Source organism: Leucoraja erinacea, chromosome 3, assembly GCF_028641065.1.
Source record: "Leucoraja erinacea ecotype New England chromosome 3, Leri_hhj_1, whole genome shotgun sequence".
Lineage (NCBI taxonomy): Eukaryota > Metazoa > Chordata > Chondrichthyes > Rajiformes > Rajidae > Leucoraja > Leucoraja erinaceus.
Window position 1 is genome coordinate 30667400 of NC_073379.1, and position 22418 is coordinate 30689817.

General features: G+C 41.8%; 1 protein-coding gene across 1 annotated transcript in view; it reads left to right on the plus strand.

The window, feature by feature from the left end:
* Positions 1-22418, plus strand: part of LOC129695437 (dynein axonemal heavy chain 6-like) — a 283604-nt gene that overhangs the window by 170279 nt on the left and 90907 nt on the right. The window contains 6 exon segments of the mRNA XM_055632390.1: positions 6182-6322; positions 7805-8047; positions 9469-9636; positions 10217-10452; positions 12807-13068; positions 16242-16365. Of these exon segments, the coding sequence (XP_055488365.1) occupies positions 6182-6322; positions 7805-8047; positions 9469-9636; positions 10217-10452; positions 12807-13068; positions 16242-16365 (1174 nt within the window).

Genomic DNA, 22418 nt, shown 5'->3' on the forward strand with positions numbered 1-22418 from the left:
AGTTGGACCTTTGAAGACTGAAAAAGGTGAATTTATTATGGGGAACAAGGAAATTGCAGATGAGTTGAACAGGTACTTTGGATCTGTCTTCACGAAGAAGGACACAAACAATCTTCCTGATGTACTAGTGGCCAGAGGATCTGGGGTGGCGGAGGAACGGAAGGAAATCCACATTAGGCAGGAAATGGTTTTGGGTAGACTGAGGGGACTGAAGACTGAAGTGGCTCTAGAAATTGTGGACGCATTAGTGTTCATTTTCCAATGTTCTATAGATTCAGGATCAGTTCCCGTGGATTGGAGGGTAGCTAATTTTATTCCACTTTTTAAGAAAGTCGGGAGAGAGAAAATAGGAAATTATAGACCAGTTAGCCTGACATCGGTGGTGGGGAAAATGCTGGAGTCAATCATAAAAGATGAAATAGCGGCACATTTGGATAGCAATAACAGGATCGGTCAAAGTCAGCATAGATTTACAAAGGGAAAATCATGCTTGACTAATCTTCCGGAATTTTTTGAGAACGTAACTAGGAAAATTGGCTAGAGGGAGCTGTAATAAATCGAGTTGTACACACGTCAAGATACAACATATTTATTAAAGCTTACTTATAGCATTGGTCTGCAGGACATTACAGTAACTAGCAGCTACTCAGACTGAATTACGTAAGCAAAATCTTTGTAATATAAATCACCTAATAGGCGGAGCAACTACTAACAAGCACTACAGTTGGTTAGTAGGAAATAACCAATCTACAGTACATCCTTCCTTGTAGAAACAAAATAAAGCATAGATACGTGGAAACATGGTGACTAAACAATACAGCAGCCGAAACGTTAATAACGCACATGGGGAAGTATAAATGGTTACACAAAATCTCCGTATCTAATGGGTGGCCTGCTGACCCGTCCGGCACGTATGCCGCATCTCCTCCTTTCACTGGTGAAGTGACTGGGGAGGGGACAGGGGATGTGACCGGGGATGGCACCGGAGACCTGCCAGGTAGAGCTGGTGAAGTAGGCGAGCTGGGCACTGAACGCCGTGGAGAGGCTGCAGGGCCTACTGTCTCTGGTAGTGGAGCAGCCGGCCCGGTAGTGGGAGGGTATACAAATTGCCAGACCTCTGGATTCGTAGTCGCAGGACGCGGTTCTTTCACAGGAAGGAGATGTTGACAGTTGCGTCTGTAAATGGCCCCGTCCGCGCTAACCAGGTAGGAGCGCGGTTCTTTGGCAGGGCTGTGGATATGACCCAGTCCGCCATACTCTTGTTGGTCTGGAGGCGAACAACCTGTCCACTGGAGAGAGGTTTAAGTGGCTTACTGGATTTGTCGAAAAAAAACGTTTTTGTGCATCACGCTTGAATTGTAGTTGTTTCTGGACTGCGGGCGGAGAACGGACCTGTGGCTGCAGAAGCTGCTGGGATACAGGCAAGGCAGCAGGGGTTTGACGAGACATCAGTCGTTGGGCTGGGGAATGTATGGGATCCCTGGCAATGTTCCTTAAATTGGGCAGGTCTAGGTAGACGTCAGATTTAGCAAGGTAAGAACGCTCCATTAGTCGGTTGGACTGCGGAAAATCAGGGCAGTTGGTGATATGTCGAAAGTCCCATCATTGTGCAAAGTTTTTGAAAAGCTGGCTGGTGAACTGACTGCCGTTGTCGGATAGAAGACGTGCAGGGGAAACGTGCACGGAGAAATGGCGTTGCAACTTCTGGATAACTGCTTCAGATGTGATGGTTTGGAGTAGATCAATGTCAAACCAGCCTGGATAAGAGTTCAACAAGAACCAGATAGCGTTTCCCGTGCCATTCGAATATGTCAGTGGCTACGGTGGACCACGGTAGAGGAGGAACTGAGTGCAGCAGTAAGGGCTGCTTCTGCTGGTGTGGTGTCAGGCTTTTGCAGATGGCGCAGACTTCAGTTTTGTCATGTATATACTTAGTCATACCAGGCCAGTAAAACAAGCTCTGTGCCCGTTGTAAGGTTGCCTCCACACCGGGGTGGCCCCTGTGGATGGCGTCAAAGTACTTGTCCCGGATGACGGCTGGGACAACTGCCTTGTGACCCTTGACTATAATCCCGTCCTGTAACATCAGTTTGTCGCAAACCAGGAAGTATGGGCGGATCATGAGTGGGGTGCTGTGTTGTTTATCTGGCCACCACGCCGGATGACTGTGGACAGCAATTGTAAAGTCTCGTCAGCAGCAGCAGTTGATAGCAGCAGGTTTTGATGGGTCCAGTCTGAGTCCATCACTTGTGAAAACATGTCCGACATAGATAACTTCCAGGACTTGAAACTTGCACTTCAGGGGATTGAGTTTGAGCTGAATGTCTTTGGCACGGTCTAACACTCTCGTCAGATTGGCGTCTTGCTCAGCCAAGTCGCACCCGTAGACAAGAATGTCATCAACAATGATGGCACATGGATACCCCATAAACAGTTGTTCCTTCATGCGCTGAAAAACCTCGCTGGCAGAATTGATACAGGAATTTGTAACGGCCGAAGGGGGTACTGAACGTAGTAATTAGTCTGGGTCCAGCAGAATCTGGCAAAACGAGAATTTGGCATCCAGAACGGAGAACATTGATGCGTTACCTATTTGAGTGGCAACCTCCTCTACCGTTCCCATAGGGTAGTGTGGGCATTTGATAGCTGTGTTGAGATCCCTGGGGTTGATGCAGATACAGATTTCCTCCTTGTTTTTCTTTGTTGCAACCACCATGGTGGAAACCCAGTCAGATGGGTCAGTAACTTCAGCAATGACACCCAGGGAGACCATCCACTTGAGCTCATTGTGTACTCTGTCATGCATGGCATGCAGAACACGATGTGGTGCTTGAACCACAGGAGTGACTTTGGGATCAATGGCGATGTTGTACTTGAGGGGCAGCTTACCAAGCCCATCAACAGTTCTCTATATTGAGAGAGTTTTTGCTGAGTGGAGCCCTCAGCGAGAAAGAGTTGATGGATAGTGCGGCCAAAGTAGACTAGGCCGAGATCGTGGCATGCATTGATACCAAGCAGAGTTTCAGAATCCCCTTTGACGATATATAACTTCAGGGCATGAGACTGCGAGTCTACGATGCAGTTAAAATCAGTTTGTCCAAGCGGGTGTACAACATCACCCCCATAGGCCCGAAGTGTGGCCGAGGCCTTTGCAATATGTTCAGCATTATGTATTTTTTTAAACTCAGATAACGAGATGACATTACATTTCGATCTTTGCGATCACAGGCTTGTTATTCACAAACATGGTTACCTCAGGGTCAAGTTGCTCATTAGAGGAAGGGAGGAGGGAGTGGATGGCTGAACTGGTATCTTCACTTGCAGAGAGCTGAGGGGATGGCTCCTCAAGCTCCTTGCTTTTGTTATCAGGAAGCTCATTGTTGGCAGAGGTGCATTGTTCAGCGATTCTTGCAGCCTACCCAGTGCTAGACCAAAGATAATTCAGAGCAGTAAAAAACACAGTGGGGCATCCATCTTGTTCAAACTGGAAGAATAACTTTATTTACACACTTGCTCACACATCAATTACAGTACCTCTCATTGGCTGTTATCATTGTCAGTTACTATTGGCTGCTATCATTGTCAGTCATTCACCACTTGCACCAATATTGTCTTGAGTAACAATACAACATTAAGATTAACTTCTTTACAATTGAGAGCATATTTTCATATATGTCAACACTCATGTTGTAACAGGTGCAAACTCGTCTTTGGAATGGATTGAGTCGCACGAGAACGGCAAAATTTTACAAAGTGGTTGAATTTCCTGCAGAAATTGCAAATTTTACCATAAGCAATACAGAACACCCGACCCGGAGCATGAGAATAGTTACAATTAGGACCAAGCAGCAGACCTTCTCTGCTGCCAGGCAGGGAAAGGCTGCAGGAGCTTGTTACGACAGGAGGTGCCTGTAAGGTTAACACGATACTGGGATGGCTATCCAGAGATCACTGACTTAGTGTGAGAAGCCGTTGACTCAGCAATCCGATAGGCGTGTTCTGCTTGATTTAAAGTCAGTTTAGCGTTAGAAAGTAATTCGTCTCTCACCTTGTCACTGAGCATACCTCCAACGAGTTTGTCGCAGATCAGTTCATCGCATAAATCTGGAAAATGACAGCGCACAGCCATGTATTTTAAGACATTAATAAAGCACTCTACTGGCTCGCCAAGTTGTTGCTTACGAGCAAAAAAATTGTTACGTTCGATAATAGAGTTCGAGGGGAGGTCACATAACTGTCTAAACTTTGCAAATAGTCAGCAGGGTCATCAATCGTTTCTGCAGGCACTGCGTCTGACAGTTTGTGTCTAAAACAGCAGGATCAAAAGTAAAACGGTCCGCACGTTTCATTGCCTCAGAACCAGCCAGGTTTAGTAACACAGAAGCACGTACATCTGGAGGATCGTTGCGATGAATGATGTGAATGTAGTGAATGTACTCGCACTCGAAAAGGTGCCAGCATTCAGCAATGTCAGAGTCAAAGATCAGAGGACTAGGACAGTGAGACGAGTTTGCCATGATTGAGATAACAGGCACATAAAACAAATATAAAAAACAAAACCCGATAAACATGAACGGAGTAGGTAAGACTCACTTCTTGACCATGTAATAAGTCGAGTTGTACACACTTCAAAATACAACACATATTTATTAAAGCCCACTTACAGCATTGGTCCACAGGAGATTACAGTAACTAGCAGCTACTCAAACTAAATTACGTAAGCAAGATCTTGGTAATATAAATCGCAAATTATGCAGAGCAACTACTAATAAGCACGACAATTGGTTCAAAGGAAATAACCAATCTACAGGAGCCAGTGGATGTAGTGTACTTTCAGAAAGCATTTGATAAGGTCCCACATAGGAGATTAGTGGTCAAATTTAGGGCACATGGTATTGGGGATAGAGAGCTGACATGGATAGAAAATTGGTTGGCAGACAGGAAACAAAGAGTAGGGATTAACGGGTCCCTTTCAGAATGGCAGGCAATGACTAGTGGGGTACCGCAAGGCTCAGTGCTGGGACCGCAGCTATTTACAATATACGTCAATGATTTAGATGAGGGATTCAAAATAACATTAGCAAATTTGCGATGACACAAAGCTGGGTGGCAGTGTGAACTGTGAGGAGGATGGTATGAGAATGCAGGGTGACTTGGACAGGTTGGGTGAGTGGGGGGATGCAGTGTAATGTGGATAAATGTGAGATTATCCACTTTGGTAGCAAAAACAGGAAGGCAGATTATTATCTAAATGGTTTCAAGTTGGGAAAAGGGGAAGTACAACCGGATCTGGGGGGTCCTTGTTCTTCAATCAATGAAAGTAAGCATGCAGATACAACAGGCAGTGAAGAAAGCGAATGGCATGTTGGCCTTCATAACAAGAGGAGTTGAGTATCGGAGCAAAGAGATTCTTCTGCAGTTATACAGGGCCCTAATGAGACCACACCTGCAGTATTGTGTGTAGTTTTGGTCCCCTAATTTGAGGAAGGACATTCTTGTTATTGAAAGTGCAGCATAGGTTCACAAGGTTAATTCCCGGGATGGCGGGACTGTCATATGCTGAGAGAATGGAGCAGCTGGGCTTGTATACTCTGGAATTTAGAAGGATGAGAGGGCATTTTATTGAAACATATAAGATTATTCAGGGTTTGGACACATTAGAGGCCAAGACACACAGTGTTGGGGGAGTCCTGTTCTCTACTGGCCTGGCCTAGTAGATAGGCATCTATTATCCTATGCACAGTAACTATACATCACTCTGTGCATCTAATGATTGCCCCCAAGTGTCCAAAATAATACTGCAAGATATATCCAGACTAAATAATATAATATGCCAACAGTAGCTAGCCTAAACATAAATGGCTCCTACACAAGCGATAATGGGGGAAAAGTGTGGTATCCTTACTGGTATCCACTAATAAAATAAATATTCGAAAATTAAGCATTCAGTGTGTTGTATTTGTCTAAAAACAGATGTTCTTTTTTGATTTATATCAATTTAATTAAGAATTGATTAAATTATTATTGAATATAGACAATTAACCTATTTTTTTCACGAGATCTGAGCTAAATGCTAATTTAGTTAAATCTGAGCTAAATGCTAAGCTGTCATTATAATGAAAGATAATTAATTCAGATGAGGCGCAAAATTCACATATTAAATGGACTGTTCTTTTCTCAGGTATTTCAATATTTCATCAAGCGGGTTCGCCAGAAACTACACATTGTAATATGTATGAGCCCTGTTGGCGATGCCTTTCGCTCTCGATGTCGTATGTTTCCATCCTTGGTAAATTGCTGCACCATTGATTGGTTTGTGCAGGTATGCAGTATTAGTAAGTCTGCCAAAATGTTATCGATATATTCAGATATATTAAAGCATTTCAATATTTTAAAGAGATGAAAATTCAATAGCATTTCTTGGATCACTTGTAACTCATCTTTTTTCCCCACCTACTTACCATCCAACATGGCAATAGGCAATAAAAATATGGGTGCTGTCTTCCACTAACCAGCTAGCTATCTGATTTCATGATGAAGTGCCACTTTGAAGGTGTCAGGCTTTGCCTTAGCAATGCCTTGACAGATGGTGATTATTTTAGAATAAGGCTGAAATTTAACAAAATGTGGAAAAAGTGAAGGGGTCGGAATACTTTCTGAATGCACTGTATATAGCAAGAAACATTTGTGCCACCAGAGTGTTAGGGACTACAATGGACTATCAACCACAACAAGTGACTCTAGCCATTTTGATATTCAATCACATTGACATTAACATCCCCCCCTACAACCCCATCCCCACCCCAACCCCACGAATGATGGCTACCATTGTTCAGAAACTCAACTGGACCAACCACATAAATACCATGTTTTCAAATACAGGTCAGAAACTGGTATTGTGTGGCAAGTGACTTACCCCCCGATGCACTTAAAGAAGTTTCATCATATAAAAGACACACATCACGAGTGTGATGGTGTTCCTTTCACTTGCGTGGAGGTATGCAGCTCCAACGCCAAAAATAAGACACCTACCAAATCTGTGACCTCCTTCACCAAGAGGAGCAGATACTGTACTTAACAGCACCACCACCTTCAACTCCCAACTTAAGAAGTATAGAACTGATCCTTCATTGTTGCTGGGTCGAAATTTTGGAATTTCCTGCGCACAGGGAGCCAGAAGGGTGCAATGGTTCAAGAAGGTAGTTCACCATCATTCTCTCAAGGGCAGTCGAGATGGCATTAAAAATTGGCCTTGCCAGCAACATCTACAACTGGAAAAATAAAAGAACTCAAGAATGCAATCAATTCAATAACTTCTATTAAATTAATGTTTCCACAATTGGGTTATTGTAATTTGAATGAAAGCTGAAGAGATTTTAGTGGGTACGTTTTAGCAATAGTTCCAAACATAACATGGCCTGATATAGTCTAGTTACTGACTTCCCATTAGTTCCAATTGACCATTAGTTACCAGGGTGCAGTAGAAATTAGGGTAATACATGGACTGTTCAGAAAATGTCTAGTTAGAACCTAATGGTGTTATTGGAACATTAGAAAGGAACTCCCTAACATTTAACAGTTATCCTTGTTAACTTTACCGTAGAGTTGGCTATAATAGAGTCATCCGGCTCCCAGGATTGCCTACTTGCTTGGTCACATACCCCACAATTGAACATATGATTTACAACTTGCTAATATTTCAAACATGCAGTGTCATCTGGTCAGCCACATTAATAAAATCACATGGAGCTATTTCTTTCTTGCTTAATGCTGAAGAATTAATGGAGTTAATTCCTTTCTTCAGTGGCCACGAGAAGCTCTTCTTTCTGTCTCAAAAAGTTTCTTCGCAACTGTTGACCTTGGCAGTGATGAAATGAAGGATAAATTTTCTGAAATGTGCGTACAAGTCCATACCAGCGTTAATGACATGGCTGAGCAATACTATGCAGAGTTGCGACGAAGGTACTACACAACACCCACATCTTACCTCGAGCTGATTAATCTGTACCTGGCCATGCTGCAGGAGAAACGGAAGGAACTGATTACAGTAAGGAAAACCTTTGTTGTTGTTCTTCAAAACTACAAAGATAAATTGAATTTTTGACAATGTTCCAATTTCCTTAAAAAGCAATTTTTATACAAAATTTGCAAATCTTTAAATTAACCAGGTTTGTACTTCAATAGAATGATTTTTTTTAGAGGCAGAATAAAACATTATAGCTGTATACCAATAATGAATTTCCAGACACCAATATTAAGCCAGTTATATGATCTACAGTATATCTGTGCCTATTTATGTTTGTTTATGGTTCTGCAGTGTTTTGAAAAGTACTTCATTAACTTCCTTTAAAGTTCATTAGAGGAACTGAAATACATTTCCATTAAGCGAGAAGTAGTATTGGGTAGGCTAATGGGACTGAAGGATGATAAATCCCCGGGGCCTGATGGTCTGCATCCCAGGGTCCTCAGGGAGGTGGCTCTAGAAATAGTGGAAACATTGGTGATAATTCTCCAATGTTCAATAGATTCAGGATCAGTTCCTGTGGATTGGAGGATAGCTAATGTTATCCCATTTTTCAAGAAAGGAGCGAGAGAGAAAACGGGGATTACAGACCAGTTAGCCTGATTTCGGTGGTGGGAAAGAGCTGGAGTCAGTAAATCATTTTTGACGAAACGGAACTTTTAAAATAAAATGAATGGGAAGGTTAATGAAGGGAATGCCATTCATGTAACTTCAAATCAAGAGTGTTTCATTGTTATATATATATATATATATCAATGGTGGAACAATGATATTTTTGTTTGCTGCAAATTAATTGTCTCATAAATGGAAGATAATGTATATTAATCAGAAACACAATAAATTAATAACCATAATACTATCTAACTATAACAGTGCAAAACACCAGTCATAGTGCAACCAAAGATCCAGTTAATAGACGATCATAGTGGTTACTGAGAAGAAGCTGTTCTTGTTTTTGGTGGTCATGATTTTCAGGCTCCAGTACCATTTTCCTGATAGTGTAGCAAAATAAGAGCATGGCCAGGGCTGTAACCCTAACTGTAAATTTCAGAAGGCACAAAAGCAAGATTAAAAGATCAGTAGCATCTCCGTCAGTAAAATAGCTTCAAGGTGGAAAACAGAAACTAATGGTCAACATTTTTTCAAAATGGAAGAGAATGAACTGTAATGTGCATTCATGGGTCAGTACTGGGACCACTATGTTTTTTGTTAAACATCTATAATCTGGGCATGGGTATACATGATAAAATGGCCAAGTTTGCTGATGAAATTAAGCTTGGAAGTGAAGAAGAAAATAGTAAACCTCAGAAGTTTATAGATAGACATGATAAATGAGAAGACTTGAAGCATTTAAAATGTAATATTGAAATGTATGATGGGAAAGACTCTGATAAGTGGCGTTATGAATTATCATACTGAATGTAATATTTTTGATATAACTCCAGGCTCGGAATCGTGTGAAGAATGGACTCACTAAATTGTTGGAGACCAATGTATTGGTAGACAAAATGCAAGTTGATCTTTCGGCTCTGGAGCCAGTTCTTCAACAGAAATCAATTGATGTCAATGCTTTGATGGAAAAGTTGAGTGTGGACCATGCAGAGGCAGACCAGGTAAAGAGCGACTAACATTAAAGAATGACTATAAATATTAATTATGGATTCATGAAATCCCAATTGTTGTTTCTGATCATTTTTATGTCCTCCTTGTTTTGTCAGAAAACATGTGGAATAGTTCCTAATGTTTAAACACATATAGGTCAGATACTTTGTTATTTTGGGGCATACAGAGAGGCTAGTGGCAGTAGCATACATCTAACAGAAGAACTTAAAAACTGGACATGCTGAAAATAAGGCAACAAGTTAAGGGAGTGAAAAATAAAGTCAAAGACTGGGAAAAGGAAGGTGGGCTAAGGGTTGGTGGAAGGATTTGATCAAGCATTTTGCAGGACATAATTAAAAAAGAGTTGTTCTGGTGATTCACTGATTTACGTCTGGGTCATTAAAAGTTTATATGCTTTGAAGCACATTTTTTCCCCAATATTTATCGTGGATTCATGTGATAGTTTCTCAGAACATTTCTCAGTGAGAGTAGCCACTATGGCATAGATTTTAATATTATTTTGATCAAATAATGTTCAATTATTGATGTGAGTTTTATTGTACTAATGGCTTTTCTTGTTGGATGTGCTAGATTCGCAGAGTTGTACAAGATGATGAAGCAGCAGCCAAAATAAAAGCTGCAGAGACCCAAGCTATAGCTGATGATGCACAACGGGATCTTGACGAAGCTATGCCTGCTTTGGATGCAGCAAATAAAGCCCTTGATTCTTTGGACAAAGCAGATATATCTGAAGTTAGAGTATTCACCAAGCCTCCAGATCTTGTTATGACTGTCATGGAAGCCATTTGCATCCTACTTAATGCAAAGTGAGTGGATACTATGAATACATCTATCTTTCCAATCAATTCTCTGAAAACCTCTTCCACACTCCTCCTAGTGGACAATAAAAAAATATCAATGAAGATAGACACAAAACACTGGAGTAGCTCAGTGGGTCAGGCAGCAACTCTGGAGAAAATAAATAGGTGAATGGTTACAGTTTGGGTTTTGGGAAGAAGGGTCTCTACCCGAAATGTCACTTATTTGAGAGATGTTGCGTGACTTGCTGAGCTACTCCAGTATTTTGTGTCTATCTTCTGTGTAAACCAGCATCTGCAGTTCCTTCCTACACATAGAAATTGACCAATGTTGACTGAACTACATTCAACCACCAGAAACTTATGATTGGTGTGATAACTACCATGCATGCCCAGTTAGTGCATTTTCATCTTCAGCATTATAATTTCTAGTTTCATTACTCAAAATTCATACTGACGTTTTAATGCTCTGCCGGTTGTGTGCTGTACAGATGGGTTCGCTGACTTTATTTGTTTAAATGTAATGCATCATAGAGGTTAAATTGCACCACTATTGCTCCAGAAACTAAGAGTAGCAACCCATAGATATGAATTCAAATCCTATCAGGGTAGCTGCAAAATTTAAATTCAGTTGATTCAATAATCTTAAACTAGTTTTAAGGTGAATGGGGTAGGATTAAAAACAGGATGGTGGGTATATGGAATGAGCTGCGTTAGGAAGCTGTAGAGATGGGCACAATTACAATGTTTAAATATTGTATTTGTAATTCATTTATTAGCCAAGTATATTTTGCAACATACAAAGAATTTGATTTTGCCATAGTCATACCAAAAAAGCAACAAGACACAACTACACAAGAAAAGTGCTGGAGTAACTCAATGGGCCAGGCAGCATCTCTGGAAGATGTAGATAGGAGGAGAACTTCTTCAAAGAAGGGATAACTTCAAATGTTGTAGTGGAGCAGTAAAATGTGGACCCAAGAATCTGCTGATGCTGGTTTGGCATACCTTGAGGAGTTTGGATTATTCTCTTACATAAATTGTACAGTTATTAAAAGCAAAATATGTTCTGTACAGTGCATCAGAGCACAGAGGACCAATTTATTATTTGCTTGATTTTTTTCCTAAAAATATGTATTAGCAGGGCACTAATGAGTTTGAGAATTCAGTCTGAAATTTGACATTGGTTGCTGCCCTTACACATTTTTGGCATATCTGAATTTCACTCCGGTTGGAAATATCAGCAAGTGTCAAGAGGTATTTATAGGAATTATTATTTTATGAGTGAGGGGACTTTCAAGCATGGAACATTCTGGGAATGTGATGGTGCAGCTGTGCAAAAATAAGATTTGCTGATGACTGTGGCAGTACAACTGAAGGAAAGCTCCCAATCTGAAACATCACCTGTTCAAGTTCTCCAGAGATGCTACCTGACCAGCTGAGTTACTCCAGCACTCTGTGCCTATTTTTTTGTAAACCAGCATCTGCTGTTCCTTGTTTCAACAATTTGTTGCTGCACTGTCTCCATCTCCTGGGAACTTTGTGCCTGTCAGCGGAGGTGAATCTGTGGAATTCTTTGTCAGTGGATATTTTTTAGGCAGTGGTAGATAGATTCTTGATTAGTAAAGGCGTCAGAGGTAATTGGGAGTAAGCATGAGAATGGAGTTAAGAAGAAGAGATACATCAACTATGATTGAATGGTGGAGTAGACTGGATGGGCCGAATGGCCCAATTCTACCATTCCTTATGACCTTATTACCTGTCATTGCCTTCATCAGCTTCATTCTTCCCCTGTAACTTCCCAACCATTGATGTCTTTTTGGACTAAGAAGACCTCTCTCTTTCTTTGTCTTTCCTGGAGAGTATCATCCAAAAAAACAGAGAGTACAAGTTTTGTAACAAGCTTTTCAAAGCTTTTGGAGGGAATGAACACCTCCCTTTTAAGAATTGCAGGCACGGTTTTATTCAGTAGTCATTTTCAGCTAGATCTATCTCTTGAAACTGCATCCATGAATGAGTGATAATGCACTAATCAGCACCGATGATAGTGACTGAACAGTGTATCCTCTTTAATGCGATGTGTACACATATTTCAAGAGCAAGTTGTGACAAGCTAAATTGGAGGTGATGCACATTTTTTATTGCAATTTAATTTTATTAGTCTGTATCTTCTGCAAGTACATTTCTTGAATGTCACATAGTTGTTACACATATTATAGTGGTGATGATATTTTGAGATCATTGATCTTTCAGAAGATGCCTTTTTTTTTACTTTTCATTGACAATGATATAAATAATATATTCTTGGGTCTGTGTATTCACTTCTCAAATTATTTCCCAAAATGTCTCATTTTATTGTATAGAACTGACTGGGCTTCTGCTAAGCAAGTTCTTGGTGATTCAAATTTCTTGAAGAAACTCATGGACTATGACAAAGACAACATTAAACCCCAGATATTGCAACGACTTCAGAAATACATGAACAATCCAGATTTTGTACCTGATAAAGTGGAAAAAGTGTCTAAAGCTTGTAAGTCCATGTGTATGTGGGTGAGAGCCATGGATCTGTATTCCCGAGTTTCCAAGGAGGTGGAACCAAAACGAATAAAACTCGCGGGAGCTCAGGTGAGTTAGAAATTTGGCTTCAAATTATGATACACAATTTCTAAATGAAGATGATTGGACAACTTTTAGTTCCATCAATCATGGGCAACATAGCTAAATTCAAATTTTACTTGTCTGGTGACTATTTGTCCTGCCACTCTTTTAGGAAGGAGGTGAGGAGCAATGTCTTTAGTCAGATGATAGTTAATCTGTGGAACCTTTTGCCACAGATGGCTGTGGAGGCCAAGTCAGTGGATATTTTTAAGGCAGAGATAGACAAATTCTTGATTAGAACACATGTCAAGGGTATGGGGCGAAGGCAGGAAAATTGGATTAGGGGGCAGAGATCAGCCATGATTGAATGGTGGAAACGACTCAATGGGCCCTGAATGTCTACCTGGCCCCTTTCTTCTAACGTGCTGGAGATTTCACTTTCATCTTCAATTTTACACTGCTACGATTGAAGGTTCCCACCTACTTTAAAAGGACGTCCATAATATTGGGCTCATTAACTACTGGCTGGTGACACCCATGCTCTTTGTGATAAAGTGCTTCAAGAGGTTGGTTATGAGACAAAGTAACTCCTGCCTTACCAATGATCTGGACTCAATGCCATTTGCAGACTACCCAAATGGATCAACAGCAGATGCAGCCTTGCTGCTGCTCCAGTCTGCATCATTTGGACAGCAGGTACATGTTTGTCAGCCTGTTATTCATTGATTACAGCTCAGCATTCAACACCATCAACTCTTTCAAACTCATCATTTAAAACAGGAAACTGGATCTCATCTATTTCCAATGCAACTGGATCCTGGACTTTGTTATCGGCAGAACTCAAATAGTATGAATTGGCAACAGCATTTCCTCCTCAACAATCATCGGCACAGCGGAATCTCAAGACTGAGTTCTCAGCCCCCAACTCGCTCTATACTCATCAATGTTTAGCCAGACACAGTTCCAACATTGTCTTTAAATTCACCAATGATACCATCAACATTGGACAAATAATGAGAATGATGACCCAGAGTAAAGGAGGGGAGTTAAATAATCTGGTTGAATGGTGCCAGAACAACAATCTTGCATCATCAGGAAGATTAAGGAGCTGATTGTTGACTTCAGCAAGGGAAAGCCAAGAGACCAAAATGTCAGAACTTCATGCTCATGCACATTTCCATGTCCTGTGCCAGTACATTGACGAAATCACAAAGAAAGCTTATCAAAGCCTGTACTTCCTCAGGGGTTTGGGGAGATTTGGTATGTTATCGAATACTCTACTGAACCTCCGCAGGTATAAGGTGGGGAGCATACTGACTAGTTGAGTCCGGGCCTGGCTCGGTAATTGAAATACACAAGAATGAAGGAGCCAGAAAGTGGTGAACATTGTCCAGTCCATCATGGGTATTGACCACCCCACCAATGAAAAGATCTACAGGAAGTACTGCTTTAAAAGGGCTGCAAATATCATCATAGACCCACACCACCCTGGCCTTCCTCTTATTTTGCTGCTACTATCGGGAAGAAGGTACAGAAGACGAGAAGCATTCCCTCAAGATTCAATAGTAGCTTCTTCACATCAACCATTAGCATTTATTTCAAGAGGGCTAGAATACAAAAATAGAGATGTAATGCTGAGGCTTTATAAGACACTGGTCAGACAACATTTGAAGTAACGTGAGCAGTTATGGATCCCATATATGAGGAAGGATGTGCTGCCATTGGAGAGGGTCCAGAGGAGGTTTATGAGAAGGATCGCAGGAATGATTGGATTAACATATGATGAGAGTTTGAAGGCACAGGGCCTGTACCCGCTGGACTCTGGACTGAGGGTGGACCTCATTGAAACTTATTAAATAGTGACAGGCCTGGATAGTGTGAATGTGGAGAGGATGTTTCCACTAGTGGAAGTGTCTAGGGCCAGAGGCCAGAGCCTCAGAATAAAATTACGTACCTTTAGAAAGAAGATGAGGAGGAATTTCTTTAGTCAGAGTGTATTGAATCTGTAGAATTCATTGCCACAGATGGAAGCCAAGTCAATCAATATATTTCAGGTAGAAATTGACAGCTTTTTAATTTGCAAGTGAGTTAGGGGTTACAAGGAGTGTGCAGGAGAATGGGGTTGAGAGGGAAAGATAGATTAGCTATGATTGAATGGTTGAGTAGACTTGATGGGCCGAATGCCCCAATTCTGCTCCTGGAACTTATTAGCCTCTTGAACCATTCTGCACAATCCTAACAACAACCCTACTTCAGCCTCGACCTAATATAAACATGTGAAACTTCTGTAAAGTTATGAAAAATAATGATTTAAGTAATTGAACTATGTAGTGAAGTTTTGAGTTTGAACGGCGATAATCAATGTAGTTGTTAGTTTAGTTAGTTTAATTTAGTTTAGTTTAGAGATGCGGCATGGAATCAGACCCTTTGGCCCACCGTGTCCGTGCCGACCAGACATGTACATTAGTTCCATCCTACTCGCTAGGGACAATTTACAGAAGCCCTAGTTTTCCACCAGCCTAAAAGCCTGCATGTCTTTGGAGTGTGGGAGGAAACCGGAGCACCCGGAAAATGCGCACGTAGTCACAGGGAGAATGCATCAACTCCGTTCAGACAGTGTGATATATATGTAATATAAATGCCAGTGCCCCTTGAGGCCAAAAGGTGAAGCTGGAAAATGTGCCTGTGCCTCGTGACTGAGGTCAGGTGACCTTCGAGACGTTTCCTTGGTTGTACAGATTAAATCTTACTTACAAGATGTTGGACGTGTATTCATTGTGCTAGTCACAACAGGGCCTTACAGCCAACATTACATGGTGTCAGAAGTGGGACAAGAAGTCAGAACCGGCTTTAAACAATTGGCAGGCTGTAACAGTACAACATATTGGAATGTATGGCTACATGACTGTCTCATAATGAGACCCAAGCTCCCCTCTATTCTCAATGAATGGCTGAATATTCAGCTAGTTGGTATTATGGAGTTAAAACCTTATCTAAATTTCAGGATGTGACGGGTTTGTATCATTTGATGAACACAAAACTGGTGATAGAAGAAAGTTGAGCAAAGTATAAGATTTTAATTGTGGGTGCAAAAAGTTTGACAAATCTTTGTCAAACTACTTGACAGACTACTTTTTTTAAAAGAAAAATATTTTTTACATGAATTATTGTTTGGAAGTACAAAGCTTTTTAATTAATAGGCTGAACTCGATGCCACACTGACAACCCTTAAAGAAAAACAAAACAAGCTACGACAACTTGATCTACAGTTGGAGGATCTGCAAGAACAGTATGATAATATGATTGAAGAAAAGGAGGAACTAGGTGAGATATTTTGAGAAATGTTCAACGATTATTTTCAATTTCATTTTTGATATTTGTTTTGGTTTATTGTTGTCACATGTACCAAACTACAGTGACATTTTTTGTTTTGCTTTCTATTCAGCCAAATCATGCCATCCATGAGTACAATCAAGCCATATGCAAGTGCCACAAGTAGTGCAAAACAGAAAAATAATAAACAAAGTGCAGAATATAGTGTTACAGCTACAGAGAAAGTGCAGATAAAAAAGTGCAAGGGTTGCAACGAGATATGTTGGGAGATCCTTAGCTTATGGGTTGTCCATTCAACTGTCTGTTAACATTAGGAACAAAGTTGCTGAATTTGGTGGGCAATTTGGTGAATTTCAAGCTGTTTGTATCTGGAGAGTGGAAATGATTGGGTTCCTTGATTATGTTAACTACTGGCCCGAGGCAGTATTAAGTATAGTTGGAGTCAATGGAGTGTGAGGCTGTTTTCCATGATGGTCTGGCATTGCATCAAAAATTCTTGCTGCCTTGTATAGAACAGAAGCCAAAACAAGTTGTCATGCATCCCGATAGTTTCTACGGTGCATCTATAGAAATTGGTAAGAGTCATTGGAGACATGGCAAATTTTCAACATGTTCTGAGGAAGTAGAGGCATTCCGTGTGCTTTCTTGGCCATAGCATCAATGTAGTTGTACCAGGACAAATTATTGGTGATCTCAGGAGTTTGAGCTCCTGACCATCTCCACTTCAGCATCTTTGAATGTAATAAAAAGGAACTGCAAAGGCTGGTTTATACTAAAGATAGACACAAAATGCTGGAGTGACTCAGCGGGTCAGGTAGCATCTCTGGAGAACATGGATAGGTGGTGTTATAGGTCCTTATCATGTTCATTAACGAATGAGGACCTCAGATATTCTTGCATGGAAAGACACATCTTTAGAGCAATTGCAGGGGAGACGGAGGAATTGAGAGTAGGGGATTAACAAGGGGCAGGGTGGGAGGAAGTCGGATTCAGATTCAGATTTAATTGTCTTTGTCAGTGTACAGTACAGAGACAACGAAATGCATTTAGCATTTCCCTGGAAGAGCGACATAGCATATGATTTGAATAAATATTTACATTAGCATATATACAGACATAGTGTTTTTCCTGTGGGAGGAGTGTCCGGGGGGGGGGGGGGGGGGTGATTGGCAGTCACCGAGGTACGTTGTTGAGTAGAGTGACAGCCGCCGGGAAGAAGCTGTTCCTGGACCTGCTGGTCCGGCAACGGAGAGACCTGTAGCGCCTACCAGATGGTAGGAGGGTAAACAGTCCATGGTTGGGGTGAGCAGTCCTTGGCGATGCTGAGCGCCCTCCGCAGACAACGCTTGCTTTGGACAGACTCAATGGAGGGGAGCGAGGAACCGGTGATGTGTTGGGCAATTTTCACCACCCTCTGCAATGCCTTCCGGTCAGAGACAGAGCAGTTGCCATACCATACTGTGATACAGTTGGTAAGGATGCTCTCGATGGTGCAGCGGTAGAAGTTCACCAGGATCTGAGGAGACAGATGGACCTTCTTCAGTCTCCTCAGGAAGAAGAGACGCTGGTGAGCCTTCTTGATCAGAGCTGAGGTATTGTGGGTCCAAGAGAGGTCATCGGAGATGTTAACACCCAGGAACCTGAAGCTAGAAACACGTTCCACCTCCGTCCCGTTAATGTGGATGGGGGTGTGCGTGCTGCCCCTAGACTTCCTGAAGTCTACAATGAGCTCCTTGGTCTTCTTGGAGTTAAGGGCCAGGTTGTTGTCAGCGCACCATGCTGCTAAGTGCTGGACCTCCTCCCTGTAGGCCGACTCATCGTTGTTGCTGATGAGGCCAATCACCGTTGTATCATCTGCATACTTGATGATGGTGTTAGTATCATGTACAGGTGTGCAGTCATAGGTGAAGAGGGAGTAGAGGAGGGGGCTCAGCACACAGCCCTGTGGAACGCCGGTGTTCAGGGTGAGGGCTGAAGAGGTGTGCTTGTCTAACCTAACAGACTGTGGTCTGTTGGTTTGAAAGTCCAGTATCCAGTTGCAGAGGGAGGGATCGTAGCCCAGGTTACCAAGTTTGGTGATCAGTTTAGATGGTATAATGGTGTTGAATGCTGAGCTGTAATTGATGAACAGCATTCTTACGTAAGTGTCTCTGTTGTCGAGGTGGGAGAGGGCGGAGTGAAGTGCCGTTGAGATGGCATCCTCCGTACTCCTGTTCTTGCGGTAGGCAAACTGATAGGGATCCAGTGTGGGGGGTAGGCAGCTTTTGAGGTGTGCCAGGAGTGTAGTCAAGATAACTGTGGCAGTCGGTAGATTTGTAGTAGACATCAGTCTGTCCCTTGTGATGGAGACAGAGAGATTAAGAAAAGGGAGAGAAGTGTGAGAGATAGTCCAGGCGAATTTGAGGGCAGGGTGGAAGTTAGTTTTGAAGTTAATGAGAAATTGGAGGAAGTGAGAGGAATCAAAAGAAAAGTTGTTGAGGCTGAGGACAGGTTCCACTAGGTGGAAGAATGTGTTAGTAGAGAGAAATTGGTTGGGCCTCTAATCAAGGAAGAAACAGGGGGCCACGAGACTCTCGTGGTGGGGGTGGAGATGTGGAGGGACTGGACATCCATGGTAAAGATGAGTGACTTGCTTCACAGTTCGCAACTATGTATCCCTCTTTGGCTTGCACCAGTTTCTTCCTAACAATTTGCTATCAGGGAATCAACCTTGCCTGACATCATCTGTTGTCCATTGTGATCCGTCCTCCCTCTTTTCCCTTCCAGTTTTTCTCCCGTTCTCCCCACTATAATCAGTCTGAAGAAGGGTTCCGACCCTAAACAATCACCTCCAGAGATTCTGCCTGACCCACTGAGATACTCCAGAATTTTGTTGCTATCTTCAGCATCGTTGATGTTGACTGGGCTGTGTACACCACACCGCTTCCTTGAAGTCAATGATTAGCTCCTTCATCTTACTGAGTTTGCGGGAGAGATTTTGCTTGACACCATGTTACTAAGCTCTCTATCTCCTTCCCATACTAGGTCTTAATATTTGAGTTCCTGCCCTCTGTGGTAGTGTCGTCTATAAATGGTGTTAGAGCAGAATTTAACTGCACAGTCGTGAGTATAGAGAATATGGTAATAGGCTGAGAATGCATCCTTGCAGGTCACTGGTGTTCAGAATTATTGTCGAGGATGTTTTTTATTTCATACAAGATAAATTTAAAAAAAAACATTCGGTCAAGTGGCGTTAACGAATGTATCAGCCAATTTATTTTTGCTGACAATTTAATTTTATGGCATATAATGGAAAATATGGTAAAATGATGTCAACAAAAAAGATGCTAGCTGATGTTCACATTTATAGCTTTCTTACTGAAGCTTAGCTCTGGCATAGCATGATACAGCATTGGCTTAAGTTAGAAAGCCATACAGGAGTAGAGCAAAAAAAAGATAAAGTAATACTGTACAAGCTAAGATTTTTGATGATCAAAATTAGGGTTGATGTAAGTAAGTATTTTGTATTATTAGCTGTCAAAACAGATGGAAACAAGGTAGTTAATGATGGTTTATGTCACTTCTATCCTGGGCTCCACCTCTGCAATCAGAGGTTCTCTCGGCATTGTTTCCCCATAGTTCCATCAGGTTAAAGGCATGTTATTGCATATTTTAAGAAGCTGCTGGATGTGTTGATTTGATAATGCTGGACAAATCTCATATATTCTCTTGTACTTCAAACAATGCTATATCTTACTTTGGTTCTATCTTACTTTGAGGTCAGACTTCGAGGTTGCGATGTTTCATTAACGTGATAACATGATATGTCTGCTGGAGCCAGGCTCTGCTACAAGTAGTTCAGTGATATCTTACATACCATAGAACATACAAGTCTACATGACTAAAGTCACGTTTTAGTTTGCAATAGAATACACAAGTAAGAAAAATACGAGCAGCATGATAACTTTTAACCTTCGTTTCTTAATATACAGGGAACGGTTATCTGCAACTGCTGACAAGTAGATTCAGAAGCAGTGAGGGAACATACAGGCAAGCACAATGGAGACATTACCAGAGAGTACCAAGCTTTAATTCTTGATTTGCCAAACACGAACATTCTTCCACAGGATAGTTCAATGTTTCATGCAAAATACAGTATTTGATGTTGTGAGGTACTCACACATTTAGTGTTCATCTGGTTTATCTCCTTAATTGTCCTTGAAAAATTGATGATAAGTTGGCTTGAAGCTCTGTAGACAAATATTGAAAGTGCTTCTACAATGCCATTCGATGGCAAGCTCCAGGATTTTGGTGCTGAAGTGATTAGCTCCTCATAAACAGAGACATCTATTTTTGTATCAGATATAATTTCAATCACTGGAAAGATTTGTTTGCCTTGATCTTAGTCTTACCATGACTCTTTAATGTCATACTTCATGTCATATCATTAAAGACTCTTTAATGTTACGCCGTTCATCGGCTGGCAGCTTCGCCAGCAACTGTTCGTCCTTTCGACTTTTTTTGTTTGTAGTATGTTTAAAAGTGTGTTTTAGTGTGTTTTAGTGTGGGGGGGTGGTGGCGGGAAATAGGGGGAAAGTGTTTTTCGGTCACTTACCTCGGTGGAATGTGACTTTTCTCCGAGTCGCAATTTCGCCCTCCCTGGCGGCCTAACAGCTTGGATTGGTGCTGCCTCTCCTGGAGTCGGGCCCAGAGCTTAAGCAGCGGGCGCAGTGCGGACTTTCTATTTCGGAGCCGGATGATCCCTTGCCGGGGATCGCCAGAAGAAGTGCTCCGATCGCTGGCATGCGGACTATAACATTGTGCAGCTGCGGTCTGCGGAGCTTCTAGTCGCGGGCACGGCGTGGACTTTCCATCATGGAGTCTGGGATCTCTCGCCGGAGAAGAGCTCCGACCACCAGCCTGCGGCTTATAACATCGTGAAGCCGCGGTGAAGAGGCCGATTCGGGACCTCCAAGAGTGTCCGTCCATACCGACGTCGGAGTTTCGAGCATCCCGACGAGAGGGCCTGCGCATCAGGCCATCTGTAGCGGTGACTGCGGAGGGTTCATGGCCCCGACCATGAATGAACAAGGGAGGAAGACTGACTGAACGTTATTGCCTTCCACCACAGTGAAAAATGCTGATTCCACTGTGGTGGATGTTCATGTGTAATCTATTGTGTATTGTGCTCTTTTTGATTGTGTGGTTGCATAATAAATCAAATTCCATTGTACCTTAATTGGTGTATGTGGCAATAAATATGAACTTGAACTTGAACTAATTGAATGTTGCCTAGATGTGAGGACTAATCCCTCTCATTTCACCAGTGGAATTCGTCTCTTATTGTCCATGTTTGAACCAAGACGCTAATGAGGGTTTGGCTGAGGAGAACCCACTGACACCAGTGACCAGGTTTTTGTTAAGCATCACTTGATAGTACTGTCGATAGTATGCATATAAGCAACTTTTCAAAATAGAAAACGCTGGAAACTCTCAGAGGTCAGGGAGCATTGTGGAAAGGGAAACACAAGTAATATTTTAGGTTGAATGAAGACATTAATTCCGTTAAGTCTGCCTGATAGATACTGCCTTATTCGCTGTATACTTCCAGTATTTTCTGTTTTAATTTCAGATTTCCAGCATCTGCAGTTTTTTTGTTTTCATACTTTGCAAAATATATTCAGTAATGTACTGCGATGAATAATGTCAATTGCTACTTTTTTTGACTAATAAACAGGATCATTTATTATGGAGAACAAGGAAATGGCACTACATTTAAACATACTACAATGATTTGAACAGGTACTTTGGATCCGTCTTCACTAAGGAAGACACAAACATTCTCCCTGATGTACTGGTGGCCAGAGGATCTAGGATGACGGAGGAACTGAAGGAAATTCACATTAGGCAGGAAATATTGTTGGGTAGACTGATGGGATTGAAGGCTGATAAATACCCAGGGCCTGATGGTCTGCATCCCAGGGTACTTAAGGAAGTGGCTCTAGAAATCATGGATGCTTTGGTGATAGTTTTCCAATGTTTTATAGATTTGGGATCAATTCCTG